The sequence below is a fragment of the Caloenas nicobarica genome, chromosome 1 (genome assembly GCF_036013445.1).
Source record: "Caloenas nicobarica isolate bCalNic1 chromosome 1, bCalNic1.hap1, whole genome shotgun sequence".
In the NCBI taxonomy this organism is placed as follows: domain Eukaryota; kingdom Metazoa; phylum Chordata; class Aves; order Columbiformes; family Columbidae; genus Caloenas; species Caloenas nicobarica.
Genome location: NC_088245.1, coordinates 22,702,638 through 22,729,335, shown reverse-complemented (window position 1 = coordinate 22,729,335; position 26,698 = coordinate 22,702,638). Strand labels below are relative to the sequence as shown.

The 26,698-nt window shown below is 40.5% G+C and overlaps 1 protein-coding gene across 4 annotated transcripts in view; it reads left to right on the top strand.

Moving 5' to 3' along the window:
* PLXNB2 (plexin B2) overlaps positions 1–26,698 on the top strand; it is a 257,387-nt gene that overhangs the window by 174,501 nt on the left and 56,188 nt on the right. For all 4 annotated transcript variants that reach the window (XM_065630873.1, XM_065630864.1, XM_065630856.1 and 1 more), the window contains 11 exons: positions 2,510–3,623; positions 5,307–5,489; positions 6,123–6,245; positions 9,906–10,006; positions 12,001–12,127; positions 14,076–14,226; positions 16,569–16,683; positions 17,412–17,514; positions 17,987–18,088; positions 22,725–22,817; positions 23,997–24,078. In XM_065630873.1, coding sequence (XP_065486945.1) covers positions 2,510–3,623; positions 5,307–5,489; positions 6,123–6,245; positions 9,906–10,006; positions 12,001–12,127; positions 14,076–14,226; positions 16,569–16,683; positions 17,412–17,514; positions 17,987–18,088; positions 22,725–22,817; positions 23,997–24,078 — 2,294 coding nt within the window. The remainder of the gene's footprint in view (positions 1–2,509; positions 3,624–5,306; positions 5,490–6,122; positions 6,246–9,905; positions 10,007–12,000; positions 12,128–14,075; positions 14,227–16,568; positions 16,684–17,411; positions 17,515–17,986; positions 18,089–22,724; positions 22,818–23,996; positions 24,079–26,698) is intronic.

Below are 26,698 nucleotides of genomic sequence, written 5' to 3'. Positions count from 1 at the left end.
ATGTACTTTTGCGTAAGCCAGAAAGGCTCTTTGTTCTGTCTGTGGGACGAAGGCAGGTGTACTGCAAGTGCAGCCTCTGTGTCAGAGAGTGGGTGCCACAGATAAAAAAACATTTTTGTAATTCACTGAAATAAATGGATACGGAAGTGAACCGAGCACAGAAATTTAGGTACAATAAATTACTTTCCATTCATTTGAGGCATATTTTATAAGGAGAGCTATTTATGGCATTTTTGACTGAGAGCAGAGATGATAATAATCTGGCAATAATTGCCTTGTGAGAAAAACAGGAACAAATGAATCTGAGTTCTTTGGTGTTTGATCCTTGTGCAGTAGATAGTAGAATGATAAAACTTTTATGAAACAACATTGCAGTAGTATGTCAAGCTGTTTTTTTATTTCATTGCAGATAACTGTAAGGGGAAATATTTGAAACTAGACGACATGCATTATGACATACCATTTAGCCACGGAGATGTAAGCTGGGATCAAAGCTTGTTTGAAAAATTGAGGTCCTTGGGAGCAGGAAAAAAAGAAGAGTTTCTGACAAATAGTATCAGAATTCTTCTGGATTCTTTAGAGCGGGTCTAATGTTGTTGTAGAGAGGTCCAATACTTCATCACATTTCAAGGCATGTGCTGAAGTCATGTGTCTGAAGAACAGGTTATAATTCTTAGCCTTTTCTTGGTCACTGTCATATGAGGTCAACCTATCATTAGAAGTCAGGCTTGTGCTGTCTGTAATGTACTGTCTCATCTTTGACCTCATTTTACAGTTAGCTGCTTAGTTTGGTACATGATAAGAGCTTTAGCAAAACAAGATTAAAGTTAGCCTTTTGTTCTGTCTTCATTATTTTCCTGAGTTACATGTAGTAGGTTTTTGGGGTTTTAGAACTTAGAATCACTCTGCTTTTAGAAAAGCTGTTCTCACCATTACATGCACATTTTCTCCATAGAGGGGCAAAATGCAGAAGTGCTGGAGGGCAGGAATTGTCTTTCTGCATTGCTGGTGACACCGGGGTGGTTTGGGACACTGGCAGATGGTTTGTGCTCACAGGAGTCCTTCCCTCCCTGATCAAACTTGTGCAGCCTTGTTGTTGACGTTAACCTTAATTATCCAATGATGATTCAGGCAATTCTCTTCACATCCCACTAGAGTTTACTGCTTCTACCAAAACAGAAGTTACAGCTGACACAGGAGCATTGTTCCTTTATTATTATTTTTATTATTTTTTTCTTTTATTTTTTCACTTCTCATTTTGGCATTCTGTGTTATTATCCTGCTCCTCCAAGGCTTTTGCCTGTTAGATTATTTTGTTTCTCTTGTCTTTTCTGGTTTTGGTTTTGTTTTGGTTTGTTCGTTTGTTTTTTCTTTCTGTTCACAGTTCTAGATATTTTCAGATTTAACTTGAAAGTCCCTGTAGGTTTATGGGTTCTTTCCTTGACAGGCTGTGGAGTCATATAGCTAACTTTGAAAATGCAAATACTGTGGATCATATTTGTTTTTCAGTACTTCCTCCAAACAGTATTTATCTTTTCTCCCTAATATCAGTGTGTCCAAGCATGCCACCTTCTGTTTTCTGCTCTCAGAGCTAAACACTTGTAGAAAACATTGACAAAATGTTCTGTGCCTAGGAAGCCTGTTGGGACTTGCCTCTTCATGTCACCTTTCAGGTTAAAATTTCACCACATCTTACAAGTTTCAGAAGGTCTTTGTTCTTTGTCTACTTCCAAACAGCCAGGTGACCTACTTGGGAAGTAAAAATTCTGAAAAAAAACCCCAAAGTGTAGCAGAATCTTAATCCCATAAAACTCTAAGTGATGTTCTTAACACAGATTTGAAACTATTAAGTTGCAGTGCTCTAGTGAACTGAAGTGTTGGACTGTAATGCATACTGGCAGTCAAAGGCAATGTTGCACATTAAGGGCTCTACCACCTTCCAGCTCTACATGGATGAAGAATTAGTGTAACGCCTTCTTGAAGAGCATCAGCAGCCAGATCCAGACTTACCTTTACTCAATGGAAGGTGTTTTTCCTTTGTGGGAACAGTCCTGCAACACCAAATGTCTCAAAAAATTTTATCTAAATTCTCCCCTTCTATTAAGGATGAGTTACCTGAAACCCTGGGATCCTCCAGCTTATTTTTAAAATCTCAACAATAAATAATTCACAGAGTATGTCTGGAGAAGCACTACTACTTCTTGGCACTCTATGTTGTTTCAGATTGTCTGTTTTTCTCATTGTGCTTTAGCACAGAATTGGTTATCTAATTGGTTATATGATAATCATTTAAACATATGACCTTGTTTAATCCTTCCCCAACATATTAAATTGCTAGGCAGTAAACAGGATTTGAGGCTTTCATTAATCTTCATGATGTCTGCACATGCGTAAGGATGAGTGTATTTGTGTCTGAAATCATGAAAGAAAAAAACCTTCATGTTGCTGAATTTTGTGTAAATTTTATTTTTCAGAATGTTTCATGTTCTTCTTTTCTTTCCCTTTTTAGGTATTACATAGAAATGGCTTTATGGATCTGGACACTGAGCATTTTGAGCTGTTTTTGTGTCACCTTATCCAGAAATGAGGAACTGAAATTTTTTCAGAGTGCCACAGAGCTAAATCATCTAACAGTGGATAATGACACTGGGATAATCTATTTGGGAGTGGTAAATGCTCTGTATCAGCTTACAGAAAACCTGGATGTAATAAGGTCTGTAGAAACAGGTCCAAGAAAGGACAACAAAAAGTGCACACCTCCCATTGATGAAAATCAATGTAAAGAGGCAGTACTCACAGACAATTATAACAAATTGTTGTTGCTGAACAAGGTGGATAAAACAATTGTGGTGTGTGGAAGCCTTTTTAAGGGAATCTGTGCTATCAGAGATCTAGAAGATATTAGCAATGAGAAGTATTATGTTGACAGTAGCGGAGAAAAGTCCTTTGTAGCAAGCAACGATGAGAATGTATCAACTGTGGGATTGATCACTTCCTTGAATAGCGACCGAGTGCTGTTTGTTGGGAAAGGGAATGGGCCAAATGACAATGGGATAATTATCAGCACTCGGCAGCTCTACGAAAGGGATGGAAAAGACATTTTTGAAATGTATACGGACTCAGCAGCTGTTAAGTCAGCTTATCACTCATCAAGCACACAACAATTTGTGGCAGTCTTTGAGGATAAAAATTACGTTTACTTTATTTTTAATCAGCAAGAGAAACAGCCCGTCAATAACCGCACACTGATTGCGCGCCTGTGCAAAGATGATGCCCATTATTATTCCTACTTTGAAATGGACTTGGGTTGCAAAGATGATGATGATGGTGCCTACGACCACTGTCATTCTGCTTATGTCACTACCCCAGGAGAAGAGCTGGCTGAGAGCATGGCTCAGCAGAGACAAACTACAGATGCTCTCTCAGATGACAAAGTTCTTCTTGCACTCTTCAGCAAAGTAAACAAAGACAACGGCTCTCTGAAATCTGCCATGTGTGTCTTTTCCTTGCGGCACATCAACGAAAAGATGGAAAAAAACCGCAATGATTGCTACACTAAAAAGAATACCAGCTCATTTTACAAACTTTTTGCAGCAGAAAATCCGTGTGCATCACATGGACTGGTAATATTTTTAGAACCTCTGTTAGAATTTGTGGAAAATATACAACTGGGTGTTTTGGGGTGGCTTTGAGTTAAACTATAGTGAGATCGGATGACTGAAAACTCAACAGCTGGATTCACTATAGAAATGAAATGTGGTTGAGGGGTTGCAGAACAGGTCAAGCAGGAAGTGGCAAGATAGTCTTAATTTTGAGTCTTTTAAAAAAGATTTGTCTTCTGAAAAGTGAATATTGATTTCATAAATGCGTTTCTTTTAAAGGATTCCTTCTGGTATGGAAATTACCGAGTCAGATGCAGTGCTTTGTTTTGCCCATGATCAGCTTCTGGATGATCGCTGTAGACAATCCTAGTCTCAGCCAACGTATTTATAGTGTTTTTAAATGGTATTAAGAATCTTGTAGGTGGTATCTGGTTTTTAATGTTTCTAACTTGGATTTGAATTTTCACATAACTGGAAATAATCTTGTTTCTTATATTCATGTGTTCATATTTTGCTTTGGCTCAAAATACTTCCATAGCATGATTGCCATCTTCTCTTTATGACTCGTTGTTACCTTGGCTATAAGGTTTTTGGAGGGCACTGTTGCACCCCTCCAGATACTGTTCTTCAATTTATGAATGTATTTGAGAGGCAGTTTTCAGCATCTTTGTTGACTTGATGAAGTTTTTGGCCACATCACCCTATTCCCAAGCCCTACTCATGCATGACATTCGTTACTGCAGCCAACCCTAAACTAGGTCGAGGATTTGAATCATCTTAAAAATAACTCAGCCAGCTTTTAGGAGAATGTCTTAATTCCCCAACCTGAGCAAGGTAAACACTTGCATAAACAGCTGTTTGAGCACAGCTTGAGAAGTGGTGTGCTACCGTCTGGGGAAGAGGGAACAGCTGAAGAGATGGGCATGGGAATACCTTATGTCGGTATCGACTCGTAATCCTTCATCTCATGAAACCACAGCCCTCTCTCACACAGTAGGTCGCTAGGATTGGTAAGAAGCCAAAATAATACTTTTTGCTTCCAAACCCCAGTGTTACTCACTGCAGTACCCTGCGTCTGAGGTGAGCATCTAACACAGAAGTCCTGAATGTGACAAGTGGAGCAGCCCTGGCTTCCGGAAAAAAGGAGGTGTGGATTTCAGATCAGAAAGACAGTCTTGTTACCAAATATAGCAGGAAAGGCAAGGTGTGAATGAACTTCCTTCTGGTGGCACTCCCTGCAGCTCAGGATTAAAGCACAGTGAAGACGGAATGTGTTGATGTGCATGAGACGTGTGCCAGTGAATTTCTTTTCTATGGATAGCAGCAAATTAAGAAACAAAACAGCACTTTAAAAACAGTCTTTGACACAAAACTGGTCAACCCGATCTGTATGATGTGTTCATTTTAATTAAACAAACTGTTAACTTTTTAAACTGTGCTGCTACAATGAAATAGAAACAAAAAAAATTCTCTCCCCATGTCTCCTGGAAAGCAAAAGCATTGAAGCAGTTTGCAATTAGCAGGCTGCTTTCTGATTACTGTCTCTTGGCTGGGGGGAAACGGCCAGACAATCCATTTCTCTCTTCTTACTCTTCTATGTCTGAAGAATATTATACTGTCTGGTAATAGGGCTGCACTTCATTCTTAGCTGGGAATTAGCGATCTGAATGTTTAACATCACTCTGTATTGCTATTCCTTATTAGAATGCAAGCAAAAATTTCCCCTGTGGCTCTGAACACTTGCCGTACCTTTTGGGAAGTAAGAATGGTGTTATACAGAAGCCGGTACTGCAAAAAGAAGGGATGAATCTCACGGCCGTCACTGTGGCTGTGGAGAACGGGCACACCGTGGCCTTCCTGGGAACATCAGATGGTAAAATTCTGAAGGTAACAAACTGGACTTAAAAGACTGGAAGGTGTTTAAAAGGTCATGAACTGTAGTGATAGCAAACTTCTACTCTAAAAGTAAATGTGATTGAGAGGATTGCATACCAGGAGCAAATTCTCTTGGAGCTTCATTTTTTTTAATTTCAAAGAAAACCCACATTATTTCTGAGGTACCTCAGCTATCTGATACACAGATTGAATTAACATCACCTGAATGGCACAATGACACTTTTCCCAAAGGATTAGCTACCTACTGAGAGCTCTATATAAACAGGGCTAGATAATCTAGATAACCTAGATAATCTAACAGCTGCTCTATCCTTATGTCTATTCAAGCCCATACTAGTTTAAGAGCAACTTTTCATTTTGTAGTCATTCTGGCCATTCGGTGAATAGAGATGGCAATACAACACCCAAGCTGGAGCTCTGCTGAATTCTGAATTTTCCTCATCCTTTGTCAGTACGTTTCCCTTTGCATTCAATAAATGATGGAGATTCTCCTTAGCCCTCCTTTTGTTGTTTATGTATTTATAGAAACATTTTTAATTGTCTTTTTATGGCAGTAGCCAGATCTAATGATATTTTTGGGAAAAAAAAGCAACATTAACCACCTTTCTTTCTTCCATGAAACAGGTGTTCCTGTCATCCACTGCAACTGAGTACAGCTCTCTTACTATTGAACTAAACAAACCCATAAAGAATGACCTGGTCCTTGACCAAACCCAAGAAAATCTGTACGTGATGACCACAGACAAGGTAATGTGTCTTGCATTAAGGACAAGGTCTGTTTTCCCTTTCTCTGCAACTTTGCCTGAGATTTGTACGTTTATCACTTGTTCCTGGAAGTCGCCCCATTTGTTGGGGGTCTCCAAGTCTAAGCTGATGGATTTGATTGTTGTGACTTGGAGAACTGTTAAATCCTTGATGCTTAGCGATTGGGAGTGGGAAGTGAGTTCACCTCTAAAGCTGTCGTATGGGGTCTATGAGAAGGATGAGGTTGAGATGTTTGGCACCAGCATGCCATGGGGTCAGGCAGCCCTACTGCTTGGCATCGTGTCCATGGGGTACCGGTGGATGCTCCAGCTGCCATGGGTCTCTTTCAAAAGTACTTCAGGATTTAGGTTGCTAGCAGCTGACGTGATATTATAGCATTTACACGTCTTTAAGGCTGCCAGGAGTTTTCATGGGTCTTGCTGTCAAAAACTAAGAAGTAATGGAGAGAATTACAACTTTGGGAAACACTTCTATTCTGCTAGAACTGAGCAAGTGCAGCAGAAAAGGTTGGACTTTGCTATGAAAGCCACAGGCAGCCTCTTCTAGGTTCCCCTCTTCTGTGCTGGCAGGTGAGGCAGAAGAAAAAGCAAGTAGCAGACAAGAGGGATGCCAGATATCTCCTTCACCTCCACCTTAACCCTCTTCTGACACTTCTCTTTGTGGTGGCTGGAGCTGCCAGCCTCAAACACGTGGTTCAGCAGCTCTCCAGGACAGGGTGGGTGACAGCTGCCACCATCTGAAGCACTGACAGTGACACGGAATGGGACATGGGAAATACTCCGGCAGGAGTAACACGGGGAGGAGGCGGGGGCTGTGAAAGGAGAATATTTGGGGAAAACAGTGCGGGAAGATGTTCTTTTTCTGTTTTATAAAAGGATTAAATACATTCCTGCTGCAGGAATGTTATATTCTAGCTGAAGTTTTTCAGGCTAGAAGCCACATTGGAAGAAGTGCCACATAAGTGACTGATAAGGCATTCAATAGTATGACAGTGTGTGAGAGAGGTTACTTCTTGTTTTTTTTTCTTTTTTTCTTTTTTTCTTTTTTTTTTTTTTTTTTGAGTGGTTGATATTTCTCGTTTGGCTTCTGTTCAGATTTGGAACAGAACTCCAAACTTTAACATTGTCCACAAAAGCCTGGGCAGCCTGGCACCCTGTTTGACAAGCTGGCACGTTGCTTTAAAGCCCTGAGATCCCCACCAGGCGATGGTGTGAGCTGCTGAGCAGCACAAGGGGTGGCAGCAGCCTTGAAGGAAGACAAGTTTTCTGTTGACAGTCTGCTTGAACTGGTAGAATTTAGGAAGGCCACAGACAAATTCTTCAGAGAAAATTTGCAAAAAAATAATTCCATCTCTACAAAGTGTTTTCATTTAGAAAGCAGCAAATTTCTACTAGAGAAAGGATTTCGGTTTTCCAAGTAGCTCTCATAGACACTGCAGTTTCTGAATAATGCAAATAATATTTTTCTTTTATAAAACCTGTTCAGCTTAAATATGAATAACTAAAGTTGGGAGCTCTGTAATGGAATTACATTACTGTCATCTCAAGAAGTTGACTACAATGAGCAGTCCCACCCACTTTTAGAAGCAGATAGACAGGAGGAGAATGGAGGTCTTCGGAGATGGGAGAAACGAAGCGACGTAAGCGAGGGGAGAAGAACAAATGCTGAAATGTGCACTTCTGGGTTACGCACGGCTGGGAGTTGTGGGAATAGAGATATCAGAACTGTGCCCTGGGAGTTAAAATGGCTTAGAGTCATTTAAAATAAACAATAAAGGGCAGGCTAGCTGCGCTGCTCTGCATCCTTAATGCTAAGCTACCTGGCAGATGCAGCCGGCCTCAGCATTTAGAAGTGAATTGCTCGGGCTCTGTAGGCACTTGGGCAAAGTGGAGGTGATGATGTGGTGGGTTATAACTTGCAGCTGCTTTTAAAAAGAAATCAGATTGAGAGAAATACAGGGAAGAACGATACAGAGGTTAAGAGCCACAATGAGAAATAAGCTCTTGCTTTCCTGTTTCAGTTCTCCTCCCCCTTCTCCTCCCAGCTTCTGCTGCTGTGTCAATAGCAGTGGGTGGCTTGGAGCAGATGCTGTCAGAGGTCACCCCCCTCCTTCCTGCTCTGCTCCCAGAGCTGGGGCCGAGAGCAGGACAAACCCCTCGCAGCTTCTCGGGGGACTCAGAAAGCAGCGTAGCAGCCCTGCTGTGCCCGTGCTGGTTCCTTACAAGTCAACATCACTGGCAGGATCCCAGGTTCCTTATGGTACACACCATACTGGGCAGAAAGCAGAAGCCTGTGGCAGCCACTTACCACAATCACTAGCTTGTTTGCTTGTTTTAGCTTTTACCACTCTCTGTGATTAAGAATGCCAATTCAAAAATCTCTAAAATTAGTTTCTCTGCATTTTGAAGCTGGCTGTAAATGGAGCTGCTATTTTTTCTTTTAAATTCATTAAGTTTATGTAAAACTTGCAAAGACAACAATCTCTAGGGCTTGTTTATGCCTGCCAGAATTATGAAATAAATACTTTGTCATAAAAAAAAGCCATTCACTGAATATTAAATCACTCATGGTACCAGTTAGTGAAACAGAGTGCCAGTAACTCAGCTCCAGTTAGGTAAGAATCTGTGGAAAAAGAGAATGCTGAAAAGGTAGACCTCTGTATTAAAAAATGCAGGAAATGTACCCAGTATTGATATTTTCCGTAACTGAGTCAGACTGAAGTCTCCAAATGTGAAAGAAAAGGCCAAACTCAGAAAGCTTATGTCTCAGAGTTACTGTTGCTGGACTTCTTGTGCTCTTTAAAAGTAAAACATAGTCATCGACAGGAAGATGTACATCTTGTTCTCTTCTTTCATCGTTTCAGCAGTGTAACTAAAAGGAACAGTTGTGTGCTGCCTCCTTTTTCTGTGCACCAAAGCAAGACAAAATTTTTTGTTCTCAGCACCAAAGGAAATCAAAACCAGAAGCTGTATATTTACGGGGGGATGGAGACATGAGAACTGATGATGCTCTTTTCCTTGCTGCTTCCTGTCATAATTATTTCCATTTTCTTTTTGTGAATGTGTTGCATGGTGGAGGGTTATACAGGGAGAAGTACAATAAACCAAAGCACCTTGGCTCTCTCACACTTGCAAACTCTCTGAGACGCCTTCTGGCTAAAGGTGCCACCAATTATCACATTTCCAAACAACTTCATCTCCATGCTAGAGATATGTATAAAAAAAAAGATCTAGCCAGTACCAATTATCCATCCTGCAGTAGCTATTTCTTGAATTTGGAGAGTTGTTCATATAGTTGCTGTCTGCAGTGGCTGCTGTAATGCAGATTTCCACAAGTAATGTAGCTGGAAAGACTGAAAAGCTCAATTTTTGGAGGCTTGCTTATGATTCTTGATTATAACAATGTCCTGTGTTACTTTAGAGAGGCATTAGAGAATATCGGAGAGAAAAAGAGCAGGAAAAGTGTGTAAATTTAGACTTCATTGAGGGAGGACAGTCACACTCTGGTTTTGTATGGATTTTCTTAAAATCAGACTGGACTCTTCCGCTGCCGCAGGCAATGGCACTGTACAGCCCTGTCCACAAACATCTCCTTGTGCCTTCTTCAGATCCCTTATGGTTTGCCTTACTTTTGGTTCTCCAGGTGTATCGACTACCTGTGCAGGACTGCCACAAATATTCGGACTGTGAGAAGTGTACTCAAGCGAGGGATCCATACTGCGGCTGGTGCGTGAGAGAGGGCAGGTGAGTACTGCCAGTGTTTTCTCAGGGGCAGGCAGTGGAATAGCTTGATTTGGTTTGGGAAAATATATATTTTGCTGCTGGTACTGAAAATCAGTATACAACTCCTAACTGCGTATTCTACCACTCTCTGAACTGTACAGTCAAATGTTCTCTCAGAAATTAAGAGTGCTCCCTATTTAAAATTCAGAAAATATATATTTTAAGTAGAGCAGGAAAGTGTAAAAAAAGAGCATGAAAAAAACCCCACCTGCTCATGTCTGAAATATGGCCCAAATCCTGTTTTGATATAAACATCATCTATCAAGACATGTAGCTACACTGCACCCTCACCTGACTGTAGGTGAGCAGGAAGTGGCATTTGGCTGACTATCTGCAGAGGTTAACTGAATTAATATTCAAACACATGTCAACTAGGACAGCACTGAACAGCTCTGGAATGTCTCTTCTTTGCACTCTTCATTGATTGGAGTGGCAAGGGGGAAGAGTGGTCCTGCAGCTCTCTCTTTGACTACTAAGTTAATTAACCCCTTGGCATGAGTGGTTGAGAATTCGTGATTCTAAGTACTTGCTGTTGGAACAAAGGGGCTATTTAATTATAGCATGCAGATGAATTTCAGGCTTCTAGCTTCCTGTCTGAAAATGTGAGCTATCACATTAAGTTACCTATCAGCCTGATGTGTAGCATAATGTAGAGCACTGCAGAAAAACTTATGTAGTGCGTGCAGGTTTATGTAATATACTGTAACTTTTCCCACCTGGGCTTCAGTTGCTGTGGATGAAACCTGGGCATTTGGAATATACACCTCAAACTCCTCCTGGGCTGCTGGGAGTTGAAGGCCGTGTGACACATCGTACAAAAGACAATTTTCCCTAGATTTCCCTTCGGGTTTCTGATATGACCACTGACCTCAATATCTCAAAATATTAATGGTCTCAGAACAGGCAAACACGAATTTTTTGCATTTGCTAGTGGTTTTTTCCAGTGGAAAAAAATGCACTAAATTTCTTATGTTTTTCTCATCTGCACCAAATTTTGCGTCATGAATACACTTAATTGTGTGTTTAGGGATATGTTATATGTCTCTGGACTCTGTATGTAAATGTTATCTTTAAGGATAGGGTTGTTAAAGCCCCTGATGAGTTAATAGTCTTCTGCTACAGCAGCCAGAGATCCTACAGTGTTTTCTCCTAAACATTGCACAGAATGGAAAGAATCTGAATGAGTCTGTCCCCACACACACTTCAACAAGCTTTTGTAGCCACGTACGCAGCTTCTGCACTGCAGCATCTCTTCTTTCTCTCCTTCTTGCACATGAGCTGGGAAAATCTCCCAGTATTTTTGGTGAGGCTGCACAGCCACTGTTGTCTTCCTGTGAAGGTAATGATGGCTTGGCAAAGACGGGTCTTAAATAGTGGCAGGAGTTAATGAAAACATTCACTACAAAGTTAACAGTTCTAGTGCTACCATTTTGCCGGAGCTCCCCATAAGCCTGTGTGCCCTCAGCAGTGCTTCTCTATTGCATTTTACTCTCATGAGTGGGGTGGCTGATTACTGGCAACACACAGGTGTCTGCCACTTGATCTGCAGAAAAACCAAGCTGGGCGCACTCACTCAGGGCTTTGTTATGTGTTATGATGAAGGTTAATCAGCCTGGTTTCAGGTGATCAGGCAATGGCTCCATCGCCTGATGGCTCTTGTGCTAAATAGTACTCTTTCTGCATGGATTTGAGTTGTCTAATCCAAGGTGGTGTCCAAAATAATATAGATATATTTCCCCACTTGCTTTTGACATCTCAAGCCATCGATACTTATTTCACTGCTTATTCTACTAAAAATTCTCTAATAGCAACCCGAATAGTCAATATTAAAGCAAATTCCCTGTCATCTTGTATTGTAATTTCAAGCTCTAATCCTGAAATTGTTGCGTAGTTCAGAGAAAGCAGAGCCCAGCTATAATATTGCTTTGCTTTGGTTTTTGTTCCTATTTTGTCAGGTGCACAAAGAAGGCAGACTGTGGAACAGCTGATAAAGAGAACCACTGGCTGTGGAGTCCAAGTGGCACGTGCATGACTGTCATTAGTGCAGACCCTCTAAACATGAGTCGCAGAGCCCCTGCTAAGGTATGACAAGAAAATACTTTCCCTACATCAAGGGCATCCAACTCATTTTCACCGGGGCCACATCGGCCTCGCGCTTGCCTTCATAGGGCGGAATGTAATTTTAGGACTGTATCAATGTAGGAGTAGTTACATTTATACAGTTCTAAAATTACATTCGGCCCTTTGAAGGCAACCACAAGGCTGATGTGGCCCCTGGTGAAAATGAGTTTGACATCCCTGCCCTACATGTTCTTAAAGCACATTGACGTCACTACCAGGAAGATGAATATCTCCATTTCTTTATGCACGGTGGACACTAGGATAGAACAGTGTTTTGGGTCTCTCATTGTCTGGCATTTCTCACAGTGCTTTTTCTTGCCTGCTGTTTTTGCATGTTGCAGTTCGTGTTTTCCTCTAAGAAATGCTCTTTTTGACCTTCTCTGTAACCAAAAATGATGCACTAGTATGGATGCTAAAGCATTTACACTTATATGAATATTATGAAAGTGTTGCACAATGTTGTATAACCCATAAAAAGTAATTGATAGGGGAGATTTCATGCTGCCCTTTCAGCTTACTTGAGCGTAAACTGAAGTAAGCAGCAAAGCCATAAGCTGTTGCTTTCAAATCAGCCATGGATTTGCCTACCCAGCAACATCTGTCTGGGTACATGGAGAAGGTAAATTCAGCATGCAAAACAACTCTGTGGCAACAAAACTGAGTGTTCAGAGTGTGACCAGGGTGCCGTCACTTGCTCCAACTCTAAATGGAGCATGCCAGGGCAGACTGAGGGCTTCCCAGGGGTGCTCAGCAAGTAAAATGAGCAAAATGGCTTTTAATCCCTCTTAATCAGAAAGAAAGAGACTTTCATTCAAGTCAGTTTAAATCCATTCCTATATGATGTAAACAGCATTGTGTTGAGCGCCATTTCTATGTTAAATAAAAATGTTAGTAGACTGGAACTAACCTGCTAAAAATCCACACCTTCTTTTAGTACAGGTCTTGTCAGCTTGTGTCGACAGGTGTCTGGTGTCTCATATCAGCATCTGGGGCCAAAATACCTAAAAGCCAAAACCAAACCTGACTTCAAATGAGCATTTAAATGCTGCCTGTAACATCACTAATGCCACTGTCTCCTCATGATTCCTTTATTCACCAAAAAACATAGCAGCTCATATCATAGTGGATCGGTTTCAGAGAAAAAGAGATGATTGTCATTTCTACTGGCAATAAAAAATTGGAAAAGTTAAACTGTAAAATTAACACACCTGAAGCATTAAATTAAGGACAGCATCCAAAATTTAATTTAATTGTTTTTTCTTCTTTTCTTGCTAAGTTTTCTGATTTTATTTTACTTTTATTTTCTCACATGCACTCTGTACTGATAGTTTCCGGGAGATTAAGGTCTCACCATCAGTAAGAAATCCTCTTCCAGCAGTAATGATAGATCTCAGTTGGTTTCTTGCATGTACCTTGAGTCTTGAGGAAACCACTTTTCTATTCAGCTCTTTCAAACTCCAGCTTTTCCAGCCCAGCAAGCCTTGTTTTCATTATTCACTAGTAACCCCTAAGGTTAATGTAATTTTAATGAAGTTTGTCAGGATTTAAGTGTCAACCACCCTTGTTACTGTTGCTAAACTGGATGCTGAGGACAAGAATAAAAGGCTTTGGATGTGTCTGTACAGACATTTTTTTTTTTTCTGATTTAATGCATTGACAGGACAAGAGGTTTTTGTACTAGTCTAATTTAACATAGACCCAGCATGGAAAGATTGTTAGAGGTGTAGGAAGAAAAGACGAGCAGATGGGAATAAATAAAAATTGAAAAGGAGAACCATCTTCTGTGATATTAGCCAAAATATCACCACTGTCCAAAAAAAATCAGCAGTTGAAATTCTCTGGCCATAAATTTTATTTGGTCTTTGTTTGTTTCTTTCAAATATTTTACCCTTTTCATTTTTTTTCCCAGGTGGAACTGACTGTAAGTCCATTGCCAACTTTGACTGAGGATGACGAGGTTTTTTGTACGTTTGGTGAAACAACCCATTATGCTCAATTGAAAGAAGGGGTTATTATCTGTGATCCACCTGATTTAATTCCTCCAACACCAAAAGGTCAAGGTAAGGAAATATTGCTACCCTCCATGTATAATAAGAAGGAACATAGCCTGCTGCTTCTAATGTGATGCTCTTATATGAGCTGCATGCAAGATTTTTTACCCTCTTCAGTCCCTTTGCCCAAATAGTCTACTGCTGAACTTTGTCCATTCAAACATTTTTTTTTAAAAAAAACAAGATTTGCTCAAACTTTTTCCATGGCTGTATTTACAAACTGTAGCATTCCCAGTGTTTCTACAAGGAGCCTGAAACAGGAGCTTGACAGAGACATAGACAGGGAGCCAGAGAGGTGCTGCTCTGTGTCCCAGACAAAAAAAAACCACCTCTTCTAATTTTACCTTAGTGACTCCGAGTTCTGGGGCCAAAAGAGCCACCTGTGCACTTCGGATGTGATATTTTTCATCTCTGATTTTTGCGCTAGTCAGCTGTAGTTCAGTGACTTGTTTTCTGGTCCATGACACAAGGTTGTCCTTTTCTCTCATAAAGCTTTCTGCCTCTTCTACTCTGTGCCCTGCAGGTTCTGCTGCTTTTCCACTCCTTTCCAGTAGAAAAATATGTGATTGTATAATTAAGGGCTGTATCATTGTTCTGAACCACTGATTATATGCTCAAGGTCTGTTGCCAACCATAATTCTTGTGCTGTTTCCTAGATAGTGCTTTATTCATACTTTAAGTTCATACATCTTGGTGCATAAGTACATGGAATAAAACCGGTTGGACAGCACTGTTTATCATTTATCAAGTTTAAAAAACAAAAAAGAAAAACAAAAAAACAAAACAAAACAAACAAAAAAATGGGTGCTCTTGCAGCTTGCAGAGGTACCCGTGAGGATAACTGTTCTATATGTATCACAACAGCCATGAACTCTCAGACTGGTACTTGGAAGCACTTTTTAAGATAAGTTTAAATTCTCTTAAGGCCAAGAAAGGTCGAAATCCAGGTTTAGTTACAAGAAGAGTAATGATGATAAAATCTCACTCTTACGTTTTAAACTAGCTGGGGTGTGTCACGATATCAGATTATGCAAAGTGTTAAAGCATACTGTTATTTATGGCCAATTCACATTCCCTAAATATGTTGTAAAGCAGGATGTAAAGCAAACAGGTTGATAAACATGACAGCTTGACATCTTCCAGCATAAAATGTGAGACTAGAACCCTGTCAGGGATGGCATTAGAGTAACCAAGTCACTTGGAAATCCTATACCTCTCTGAGTTGGTCGCACAGGGATCCATCTGCAAGGATGTTCAAAAGTGATATGAAGATGCTCAGGAGCTTGGCAGACACTTCAGCAGGAGGCAGGTAGTTATGGACACGGGCAGTGGTTCCTGGCACCCTCTGACAAAGTCCTGAGCCATCCACTTGCTGTTAAGAAACCCTGTTGAGTCTGGAAAAGTCTGGGTTACTTTAGCTGTGGTTGGTTCCGAAGGGAATAGGACATTTCTAGAAAGAAGGGATCCTTTTTGCTGTCCCATTGTTAGGAAATCCCCCTGACATTCCTGCCAGTCTGAAATATTCAAGGGGACCCAGTGCAGGCAAAGGCGACTTCCCGCCAAGCAGCTGATGGTCTTTCAAGAACCCGTTCAAGGAAAGCAGAGTTTGAAATTGCTCAATAGTTTGTGAAATAGCTTGTCACAAGGGCTTAATGATTTCCGCGAAAGGTATTTCAAACAGCTTCGCCGAGGAAAGTACCAGTTTCTGAAGATAAATTTTCCGCTCTTAGTTCAGTAATGATCCAGATGAGAAGTACATTTGTGGAGAAATCATGTACAGCACACAGAAGATCACAAGGGCCTGTGGTAACCTGGTGTTGCAGGCACTGTTGGGCATTAACCACAAAGCTCACTTGTTTTAATTCACATGAGGATGACAGTTTTAATCCACAGATGAAACAAGTGATTTTACTTGCAGACATATTCATATTGAAGAAAACGTTTTAAATAAAATGACTGTTCTTGTTCCAGTTTTCATGTGTTCAATTATCTCCTCATTTAGTTTTCCTTATTCTTCTAGACTCTTTAAAATTCTAGCATGATGATGATAGCACTGCTGAGAAACACTTTTGTAAAACAAAGCTCTTCTATAATTTTACTTCTTCCCTTTATCCCATCTCTGCTTTTCTTCTGACAACTATGTACTGAAAAATTTGCAAAGCTTAAAAAGGAAAAGCAGAGCTTACAGATCTGAAGTACAACAGGTCATGAGATCCAGAGTGTCAACAGTAGAGTTAAATATTCGCTTTATGTCCTGTAAAATAATAAAAGTATGATCACTGTATCTTTCAGCTTAAGAACAAGCTAAAGAATTCAACAACCACTTAGATACCTTTTTTCTTTTGTGACAGATCATGTTTCAGTTCCACTTCAGTTAACCTTTGGAGAGAACAAGATATTTTTTGCGTCACATACTTACCCTTTTTATGACTGTGAGGAAGCAATGAATCTTTTTGAAAATCAACCGTAAGTATTTCAGCTCCTTAACTGAGGTGTTGAGATCCTGTAGCATCATGTTTCAGGTAACTGGCAGCTGAGTTACTCAGTCGTTCCATCATTAAACCTTTCGAAGTCTCAAAATTTGCCAGTGCCTAAATCCTTTTTCTTACATTTTAATGGAGTTGAAAAATGGTTGAAGGGCTCCAGGGGAGCTAGTAACATAAACCATGTGGAACGGGAATATTCATGGCATGTGTAAATAAAGGCCAGTTCATTGGATTGCCATTGCAGGTGAGCTCCGTGTATATCTGCTTACCTACTTATTCCCTCAAATGTGAGGTTGGTGCTTTGGGTTGCAGTGTGTTCAAACAGGATGATCAAAGCTGACTCTGCCCCGACCATCTGCTCTGCTCGAGGTGCTGCTGCCCCAGGGCAGGCGCGGCCAACCCAAGCCCCTCTTTGTTCAATCTTATGTACGAAGGTTGATCAAGATCATTTGCAGACCTCATAGACTCGATCTCAAAGTTTGTGAGGGATGCTGTGGATCTCTAATCTTTGTTCAAATACGTAATTGAGAAAACAGCTTTTTGGGGTTCTTGAACTGTTCTTACTATGATTTTTTTGCTCAGTGTACTAAGGACACTGTAACAGATTGATCTATCCTCCATGAATAAAGATGGAATTTAATTTACTTTTTTTGTCAATGAGGGGAAAAAGCCTGACAGTTTGTCGTGACTATCATGTTATATTTGTAGATGCTATTCCTGTGCAAGCAATAGATGGAATTGCCAGTGGGACTGGAAGAGACATATCTGTGAAGAGTCCTCTCCGGTACAGGATGTGATTAAACAAAATATGGTAATGTTTAAAAATAAGATTATTAAGTTTTTATTAGAACACTTCAATATTTTCTTAGCTTTTTCTCTCATATCAGTTGGTTGAATTAGGGATTTTAAAATTAGTCTAAAGTTAACTCCAAAAGTGTAAGTTATTTTTTTTTAGCGACAGTGCGGGGGTGGGAATTTAAGGGTGTGATTGAGGAGGGGCAGTGAGACTGAATAACTCCTGAAAGGTTATTTTTGTTCCTTTTACTATTTTGCTTCAATGGGAGGAACCAGATTTCAAGGCTGGGAAAGATAATCACCCACAGCTTTGACATATGCTGCAGTCATTTTTAGCATGTCTAATTTGAAAGGGTGTAATCAAATCTGTCACTGTATTTTAAGCTTGAAGTTCTTCAGAACAATCATTCCATTGTCCGAAGGCCATCGAAGCTTGTTGTGATAAGACTTTTTGTTTGGAATAACGTTGAAAATGTTTCTTTCCCCAGGAAGAAGAATGCCCGCAGTTTCTAAGCCCGAACCCTGAAATAATACCTATGGAGTACCGAACAACAGTGTATTTTGAGGGAAGACATCTAGCTTATTATCGGGTAAGCAGATTAATTCAAAGCTAGCTGTCATGTGAATTCCACTTAAACTGCTGCCACACCCCTAAACTAAAGCATTAGTGTTCTTTGGAGATCCTGCTTGTAGTTGGTTTTGAAGAAGGAAAAGAACTACACCTTAAAGTTTAATATAATATTGGTTACTGTGGTAGAGTCTCTAAATGAAAAGTCATCACAAAGACAGAATCAGAGCCGGATAAAGTAGTATAACTATTTGATGTATTGGATTTTTTTGAAAACATAGAAGCTGGACCTACTGAAACACCTTGACAATTATTTTTCAACTAATGAAATGAGGGGAGAATTAGGAATTGTGAATGTTTCATATCTTTTTTTTCTAATTAAATATTTGCATTGTTTTGGTTCTAGAATTACATCAGTCAGCGTGCTTAATTCAATTTTTTACTTTTCAAAAAAATGCGCAATGCATAAGATGTTATTGTTAGTTTGATAAAACTGAAGCTTCAAAACCATTTCTTTAGGTGATAGCTCAAGTATCGTTCTTAGTTTCTGTTGTTTGTTTCTGTATTGTCTTTGTGTATAAGCGAATTGATGATAGATACTCTGGAGATTGCATCGATTGCTTTAACTACCAGCCATCTATCAAGGGAAAGAAGGCTCTTGTTTGTAGACGATTTTTTTTTCCTTTGCCAAATTGAAGTACTGTATAGCTTACAAAGCTCTTCTATCACCTCCGCTACACAAAGGCAGATACATCCTGTGGATGGAACGCTTTGTCACGGGCCGCAGTGTTTAACAGTTTGCCTACAGACCAGACCTAGTATGCATTTATTTAACTTGGAACTGAGAAGTCTTAAGTGGAATTCAAGTCTCTGTAAGAAGTAAGATGAATGCATAAGACCTAGACTGAAAAGATGCTAGAGAGCAGTGACTGTCAAATGATGTCAGAATAATTTTTCTTAGGTGAGACCCATAAGGGAACATCATCTCTATCATGGGAGCAGCCTCATATATCCTGGTAGAGAGGTACATTTTTAAGCCAAATAATAATGCCTTCAGTGCTAGGACTTGAATAGGCATATGCAGTGAATACAGCTGTATGCACCGACACCTAAGTATCTGTGAAAATAGAGAAATAAGGCATGAAATAGTTGTAATCATACAGGCACTCATGCCTGTGGAGTCATGTTATCTGAAGCAATAACTTTGGTTACTGAAAGTTCATTTGAGTAAGGGCATAACTTACACTCAGCCTTTGGTAAACATCTCATGGAGGGCAAGGTGGCTCAGGAGAAACCATGGATGGATATTTTGTAGGGGTTGGCCTGCAGCCCAAATTCAAAATGGCATGTGGCTTCTCATATGGAACGATTTTGCGACAGGATATGCTGGGCACTACGGTGTGTTTGAAGATAGCAGTCATGCAGCTATGAGCACATTTAGGGTCTTTATTGATGAGGACATTGGTATATACTCATTTTCCTCCTATTTTCCTTGCCCAAATTCTTGCTTAGAAAAGGCAAAAAATTGTGTTCTGTTGTCACTTTGAACTATAGCTCTTTTATTTTGTTTTAATCCAAGCTTTGCCTAAAAGGGCGATGCACAACCTGCCTTATCATGGGTGACGAAGTATACTAGCCAACCTTGAGCATTAAGCATCTCTATTTCCAGGTGGAGATTAGCAGTGAAGGTTTGGGCTTAGTGATTAGGAGAGGTGGATGGCTTCTAAAACTGCTGTTGCAGAACTGAGGGTGGAAGAATAAGCTCATACATTTTGCATGCACATCTTAACTTGTGAACACTTACAGCACAATGAATAAATCTCCTCGTGAGGGCTTCCACTGGAGGGAAACAGACTAGAAGAGGAGAAGCTGTTGGCTGTTTTTCTGCCCCTCCTTCCTCTGAAAGGCTTTCAGTAGAAAGGAGAAGTAAAGCCAAGGTGTTGTCCTTCTTTTGGGATTAGCTTCATCCAGGACAAGCAGTTGAGAGGAAAGTTTAGTACTGATCAGTCATGTTGTCTGCAGCTTCTGAGAGGCATTCTCCAGCCGAGTCCTTGAAAGACTGGCACAGCAGAAGAAACAGATGCACCAGTATCAAGACAACCTTACTAGCCCTCCAAAGATTTTCATTAAAAGTAATTCCCATTTGGATTTTTCTTTGCCATGTGTGTCTGATGTGTAACTCACTTCGCAGTGTTTGCTACATGTCTCTTCTTGCACCCAGACTGCTGAATCTGAGCTCTGTGGCCTTCTGCTCGAGAGCCTGGGACAGCAGCTCCTGATTTCAGTCTGCTCCAGGTGGCAGCTGTCACATACACTGAAGGTCCTCTCCCAGCACCTTCTGTTAGGCGTGTGGAAAAGCCTTACGCAGCAGCAGCAGAATTCAAATGCTTTTGAAAAATACATGACATATTGAAATGTAGAGTAAGTGGAGTGAGGCAGCGTTCCTCAGAAAAGAGGTTTGTAACATGCTTTAGAACTTGGAGTAAAACTTAGAGACATTTTCTGTAAATCAAGATGGGCTGTAAAGCTTCCAGAAAAGACTTTCCAGAGCTCAGTCAGTAGCTTATTTTCTATATGAAGCTTCTGAGAAGGTGGAATAAAAAGGTCTGTTCTCTTCTATAGCATAAACTTTCCCAAGACTGGAGTCAGGCCTTTTTACCTGGTTAAAGCATGTTCTCTTCAGCCTCAAGCCTTGGTGGGCTCTTGGGTCCACTACCCAACCTGTCACAGTCAAGGTGCAGTAGGAAAGGTTTCCACTGCCCTAATTAGATAAACCTAGTGGCCTGTGAGCTACCGGTGATTCCACCATTGAAGAAGTAGCTAGAAATAAGTAGGATAAGGTCTTCATACATGAGACTTAGGTGACAGCAGGAGGCAACTTAACTAACCCTCGCAGCAGGAAAGAGGAATCAAGAAACCATTGTTTTTTTGCCATGTACTCCAAGACTCAAACAGTTCTGGACAAAAGCAGGGACTAGTTATTTACATCCATAGAGGGCATCAAAGTGAAGTTCTCACAAAGTTCAACAAGGCTGTGTGCTAGGTCTTGCACCTGGGTTGGGGCAATCCTCAGTATCAGTACAGGCTGAGTAGCCCTGTAGAGAAGAACTTGGGGATACTGGTGGATAAAAAATTAGATATGAGCCAGCAATGTGCACTTGCAGCCCAGAAAGCCAATTGTATCCTGGGCTGCATAAAAAGGACCCTGATCAGCAGGTCAAGGGAAGTGATTCTCCGGCTTGACTCTGCTCTGGTGAGACCCCACCCGGAGTCCTGTGTCCAGCTCTGGAGCCCTCAGTACAGGAAGGACATGGACCTGTTGGAGAGGGTCCAGAAGAGGCCACAAAAATGATCAGAGGGATGGAACAGCTCTGCTGTGAGGACAAGCTGAGAGAGTTGGAGTTGTTCAGCCTGGACAAGAGAATGCTTCAGGGAAACCTAATAGCAGCCTTCCAGTATTTACAGGGGGCTTATAAGAAAGATGAAGAGAGACTTTTTACCAAGGCCCGTGGTGACAAGGGAGAACAGTTTTAAACTGAGAGAGCGTAGGTTTAGATTAGATGTAAGGAAAACATTTTTTACAATGGGTGTGGTGAGGCACTGGAACAGGTTGTCCAGGGATGTGACTGCCCCATCATTGGAAGTGTTCAAGGCCAGGCCGGATGGGGCTTTGAGCAACCTGGTCTAGTGAAAGTTGTCCCTGCTCATGGCAGGGGGGTGGACTGGATGATCTTTGAAGGTCCCTTCCAACCCAGGGCATTCTGTGATTCTAAAAAGGTGAAGGTGGTCTTGTCCCCCAGTGGACTCTGATTTCATAAGTCTTTACAAACAATACCGTCTGAAAATGTTCTTGCTACTTATTTCTTTCTCTGGTTCTTCTGGCAAAGCTGTTGTGCACCTGTGCCGTGGGGCAGAGCACGAGAATGACGCAACACAGAAACAGTCATTAGTTGATGTGTTTGGATTTTAGCCAGCACAGTTCCTCGATTGAACCACAGAACAGCCAAGCTGAGAGTTTTGCCAGTGCAGTGCAAGCCAGTATGTGCTGCAGCTGAAAGGCAGGAATGAATGGATGTAGGAACTAGGGAGAAGAGAGGGGAAAGAAGGTGTCTAGGAGGCAGGAATATCCTTAAGCTGGTGCTGCCATCAAAAACTGTCCTGTGAAAACACAACTGGAGTCATGGTGAGGCAGGAGAAACAAAGCCAGCAAGGTTTGAGAGATGTTCGTTCCAGTTTGCCATGTAATTCTTGCATTCCTGCTCTGCCCAGCATCCCTACAGAGAAAACCTTAAAGGGCAGAACTCACACAGCTCTGTTAATGACACATCTGATGTGTGAAGCCACCCCAGTATTCACATCTCAAGGCATTTTCTTATGAAATTTCTTCTTTCGCTCCCTGAAACAGAGTACTAGATATGTTCTTGCTTTATTTGTACTGCTTGGTGCTTCCACCTTTAGCGAACATTGGAGGGATGCAGCAAAGTAGCAGATTGCGCTGCCTCAGTGTTTCACTAGCTTTGTTTTCAGATGACTTTAACTGGTTACCCTTCTCCACTTAGTCTTATTACTTCCCGTACTGAACAGGGTATTGCCTGGTGATATTTTATTGTGCTTGGTGATGTTATACAAATTCTAAGCTGAACTTTTCTCTTCCATAGGATAAAAAATTTGTGGTTGGAAACAGCCAGTTTGAATTTGAAGCTCCTGTTGATGAATCAGATGAAGGAAAATTTTCATTCATGAGTAAAGAGGTAAATGCAAAAATATGATTCACCTGCTAAACATATTCAGTTTTTGTAGACCTGTTCCAGTATCCACATGTGTCCAGAAATATACAGGTAATATTGGTTTCCTTCAGGGAAGAAAGTCACCTCTGATGGAGATTCTTCTTTGGCAGTAGCAGCTTTGGCTCGGAGCTCCTGGGGTCTCCCCTCCAAGCCCTCAGTCTTTCTCTTTTGTTTCTCTAACTATGCAATCCATAAATTCCTTGAACTGTCCCTGGAGGAATCCGGGACCATTACTCTTTCATTCTTCACTTTTTATGTAATCTGGTGAAACCATTGAGGAAAAATATGAGAATTTCAGAGCTCTGCCTCTTCACATGCCAATTCATTATCTTTTACATTTTATATCTGTAAAAATGGGAATTGTAACAGTATGTTGTTGTTTGGCTACTTACTAGCTATGCTACTTTCACTCTGGTTTATTTTACAGAGAAAGGAAATAATATTAAAAAAAATTCAAATTACCAAGCTCAAATTTGGACTCACAAATGTTGTGCTGACTTTAACCTTTATGTCTTACAAGCTTACTAACAGAGTAGTTTTGAGAACTAATTGGCATTTATGCAGCATTTGAGCCTAGCACAAAGCATTTGCTTTATAAAGCCATTGTATTTTCCTTTGCTCTTTTTCTTTCCCATGGGTTGTTACTGCTACTGTCTTTCAACCTGAGCAGAAGCTCCTGTCTTGGAGCATGTGAACCTTGTGCTTTGGCTATAACGAGGGGGTTGCACTGCAAAAGATACAAGAGATTTCCCCTCCATGTGGTGTGAGTCTGCAGTGGCCATAGAAGTAATAGAGCCAGATGGTGTGGGAAGGGAGAGCTCAGCAGGGGCAGCAGCTATACTTACTGAATCTGAACAGTACCTGTGCTACTTGCAAACCTATAACCAAATGTAAATTAAATTAATGAAAAGCGGGTATTCAGATATTGCTGTCCCTTAGTACTTGAAAATTCTGATTGTGAAAGATTAGGTTCATTAAAGCATTTTTCTATAAATGTATTTCGCCAAGATGAAAAAAAGACCATAAGGTTTGGGATACTTTCTAAAATCTTCACAGCTCTGATTACTGAGAATCGTAGAAAATGCGTGAAATCGACCTTCCCAAATGAAGGTATAAATATCTCTATTGTGTCATCTTTTCCAGTTCTCCTACAGTGCAAATGAGACCCTACAACTTAACTTATCCATAAGAACAGATAAGGTCAAGATTGACAGCAAACTGATGGGTAAGTATGAAATACAGGATTAAAGGGAAATTAATTACAGTAAACAGAAAACTATTCCTTTATAATTTGGAGTCATGTGAATGTTACCTTTGTAGGTTTTACTGGTTTGGCTGAAACAACTAAATCTGACAGATCGAAAGTCATTAATACAGAACTCATGAATTAAACATCAGTGTTGTATATATTAAAGGCTGTTTTAAATATGCTGCCATTATTTTCAAGTTTGCTTTTGCTCTGAAAGGCAATCCTAATAGCAAAACTTCACAGTTCAAACGTACTTAAGTAGTTTGACTTTTTTTTTCAGCAGCCATTTCCCTTCCCCAATGAACTTTCCCCCTCCAACAGCAGAACAGGGATCCTTCTCGCTGCTGCTCATATGGGCTTCACCTGAAATCTCCACTTTCAGCTGTGTCTCAGCTCAGACAGGTTCTGCAGTCTTTACATCTGCTGACAATCAGCAATACACAGAAACATTCAGTGTGCTTTCAGCTCGTTATTCATTTATTTCTATGGCAACAAAAAGTATATTAAGTGTTTTGTGGCACAAAGACTTGGTCTCTGATATAAATTCCTTTATAAATATACATTTCTTTGTATCTTTCAACATACAGTGATGAAGCAATTATGTCTGTGAGCCTAGTCCTAAGGTGAGGAAGCTCCATCAAAATCAGTGGAGCAGTATCTGGGAGCTGGGACATACCTGACACTCCTTTGGACTGAAGTTTAAGGCATAATCTTGCAAAAACTGAGGCAACACACTTGTTACCTGTGTGATGAGTTAACATCAGGAAAACTAATTCTGCCCCCAAGTAATTTCCCCTGCAGATTAAATCTTCAGACCATATTTTTCCATCTGTACAATATTCAAATTTATTCCTTTTCTTATTGGTATCATAGAAGTATGTTTTCAGAAGATTTTCCCTATGGCTCTGTGTGCAGTGTTGAAAGTACTTAAAAGAGGACCTGGCATGAATGTTACAGAGAGGTCATATTACAATCTCACACTGTCTTAATTTCCATTCCAAAGGCTGTGGTGTTTAAGACTCCAGAATTTTGACCAAATACTCCCAACGTCTTTTTTCCTAGTCTGGCAAAAACATAGGGGGAAAAAAAAAAGTAGCTAAATTATTAAAGAAATGTTATCATTCAAATTGAAATATAGAAGCCTTGCAAGAGGGGAATTGAAAAATTATCAACAAATGTCTCTTTATTATAAAAGGGATTTTTTATGATCCAAATTTTCTCCTGCTTTTAAATTTCCTTGCCATATAAAATCCAGAGTGTAATTTTTTTTTATGCATCTTGAAAAGAATTGGCTCTGGGTATATGGTTGCTGCTGAGAAGCACCTTTGAACCTACCAATGAAAGAACCCTTTCTTTGTATAACATTTAGTGAATACTAAGTTACGATAGCGTTTTTACATCTCAAGCCATCAGGGGTTCTGAACAGTATGAAATCCAATATATCCCTTTTATCCTTTGTCCTTTTTATCAATGATTTCACAGCTGGTATCTCAAGGTGATGGATAAGAGTCTGAATCTAATGAGTGGCTTGCTGCTGGTACATTTAATGAGCTGATCAGTGAACAGGGGTATTGTTTAATGCTTTAAGGCCATAGCTTTCTGCATTGCATTTATGCAACTGGATGTGAGGGGCGTCAAGACATTGCAGCGCTGACATTGTTTGCTGAGGGATGGGGTGAAAATGCCTGTCCAGCCAAGGAAGGATGACAAAGTAATTCAGTAAGCATATTCCTGTGCCCTACCGGGTGGCCATATGGTGGTGTGGGTGGATAACACAGGGTTTAGGAAGGCAAGAGGAAGATTTTTTAACAGTATTACCTGCTCCAGTCCCCGTGCAGCAGCGACCTGTCAGAGCACTGGATTAAGCAAGCAATCTGGTTCCTGCAAAAGCAATTCACAGCATAGACACAAGGAAACTTTTCCTTGCAGCTGCCAGCGTTGTCTCTTCTGCTTATCAAAGCAAACAGCAACGTGCCAGGGCTGTCAGTCTGGAGCTTTTCCCCAGCACTACGTTCACATCCAACATACAGAGTGAATAGTTAACACACAAACTGTTGAAAATGTTGCTTGGGTTATGTTTTTTGCTCAGTGACTTCCATATTGATGTGCTCAGTATATAGAGCAAATGATGCTACTCCTGCTTTGTGCTCATCGACTCCTTGAGATTTCAAGATGGGGTTTGAATCAAATGGATGATCTTTCTCATTGATTCATTGTAACAAATGCCAAAGTCCCTCAGCTTTGTGTATACTTCCAATGATGTCTCAACTGAGGTTGTACTGGTAAAGCTACTTGAAATCAAGTGGATATGTTGATTAGACGTAAGAAGGGTTAGAACCAGGCTTCATCATTGCATTAACTTTTCAGCGTAAGGGAAAGAATAAAAACGTGTTATTCGGTTAAAGACTAGCTGTGAAACTGAATGCTGAGGTTTTTAAATATGCAGCATTTAGAGAAAAACCGCCCTCATGGGTTATATGCTCTCATGAAGGATAACAGACCTTTATAGACCGGCCAGCCTCACCTCCATCCCTGGGAAAGTGATGGAACACCTTATCCTTGGTGCCATCTTAAGACATATCAAGGATAAGAGGGT